At 47.7% G+C, this 1,369-nt stretch overlaps 1 protein-coding gene across 1 annotated transcript; it reads right to left on the bottom strand.

The window, feature by feature from the left end:
• Positions 1 to 441: 441 nt before the first annotated feature.
• GNI_223520 (putative retrovirus polyprotein) lies at positions 442 to 1,201 on the bottom strand (the record flags this gene model as incomplete). Its single annotated transcript, XM_011135616.1, has 1 exon — positions 442 to 1,201. A coding segment is annotated over one exon (760 nt), but the record flags the coding sequence as incomplete, so codon positions are not given.
• Positions 1,202 to 1,369: the final 168 nt, after the last annotated feature.

The raw sequence follows: 1,369 nt of genomic DNA, 5'->3' as shown, positions 1-1,369 counted from the left end.
CGGACCTCAACTAGATCTTCCAAAGCAATCTTCTTTTCAAGCGCGCGCGTTTCCAGTAGCTTGATCGGTATTAATTGGAACAAAGCCATGTCTAACGTCTTTTCTTCTTTACACTTCCGAAAGAACTCAGTGTAGACTTGTTCTGGATCGGTATTCGCGCGAGTCTGGACCATTTGTGTGTCGAAGTATAGTTCAGTGAATTAGGTTCAATGCAAGCAATTATTGGTACAAGTTCAAAGTGCAACCAGGATTTCTTAACACGATTTAAGAAAATTATATGTTGTGTTAAATAAAAAGTTTTTAAGAAAGGAGACGCCGTCTCCTCGAAGCTGCATCGGCCGGGTTGAGGCTCCCTGGAATGTAAGCATATTTAGCCTTGTAAAGGTGCCTTATCCTGGCCGCGTATATCTCCAAGTCGTTTCTGGGCTCGTCGTTGCGCACGAGTCCCTGATATAGTCTCAGGTTGTCCGTTAGGATCACTTTCTCACACGTGTCGTCTATGTGACGTATGTGGCCTCTGTATTTTACCAGGAGCTTATAAGCACCCTGTATCTCTTTAAACGAAGCCAAGTTAGTCATCGTATGAGTCAGTGGTAGCGTTTCTTCTAGTACACAATTGCCATTGTATCGCACATGTAGTCCGGCGGCCGTGTCTGAAGCGTCTACGTATATCTCGATTCGCTTTGCACCCCAGGGTTCTTCTCTAGGGCACATCCATGCCACGTCCAGGGCCTTTCGTAGGTCCCTGGCGACTTGCGTAAAGTGCCCAACCTTCGAGAGTACTTGCCTGAGTTTTATTGCAGAATCTCTCAGCGCTGGAGACAAAATTGTCTTATAGTAGCCGAGCTGATGCGTTGCTCGGATCACTTGTTTGACATTCTTACTGCGTAGCGCGTTTCGAATTGCGCGCTCTTTCGGTTCAGGGATCGTTATCTTATCTCGCGTGAATCGGTAACCGAGGATATCAATTTCCTCTGCCAACGAGGACTTTTCCGGGTTAATCTTAAACCCTAGCGAACGTAGGTGGTTCGTTACCCTTCTATATCGCTCCTCCAATTCCTCTCGTGTGTTCGCGGCGATAATGATATCGTCCTGGTATGATCTCGTATTTACTCGATCCTCCGTACGTAGTCGACCCAACACTAAGCCCATTACGTTGGCGAAGTGCTTGGGCGCCGTCTTTGCACCCATAGGCATCTTCCTATAGCAGTAACATTTACCTCGAGCGTCGAGGAAGCTATAGTACGGTTGTTGCTGATGCACAATCGGGACGGCATGAAATGCCTTGGAGAGATCAATCTTGCACCACGAGATCGTCGCGGCGCCACTCCATACCGACCCACTGCATCCTCAACTACCTCGAATACGG

This window comes from Gregarina niphandrodes (genome assembly GCF_000223845.1).
Source record: "Gregarina niphandrodes unplaced genomic scaffold scaffold00198, whole genome shotgun sequence".
Lineage (NCBI taxonomy): Eukaryota > Apicomplexa > Conoidasida > Eugregarinorida > Gregarinidae > Gregarina > Gregarina niphandrodes.
The sequence above is the reverse complement of the archived record's forward strand: the minus strand, read 5'-3'. Positions and strand labels throughout refer to the sequence as shown.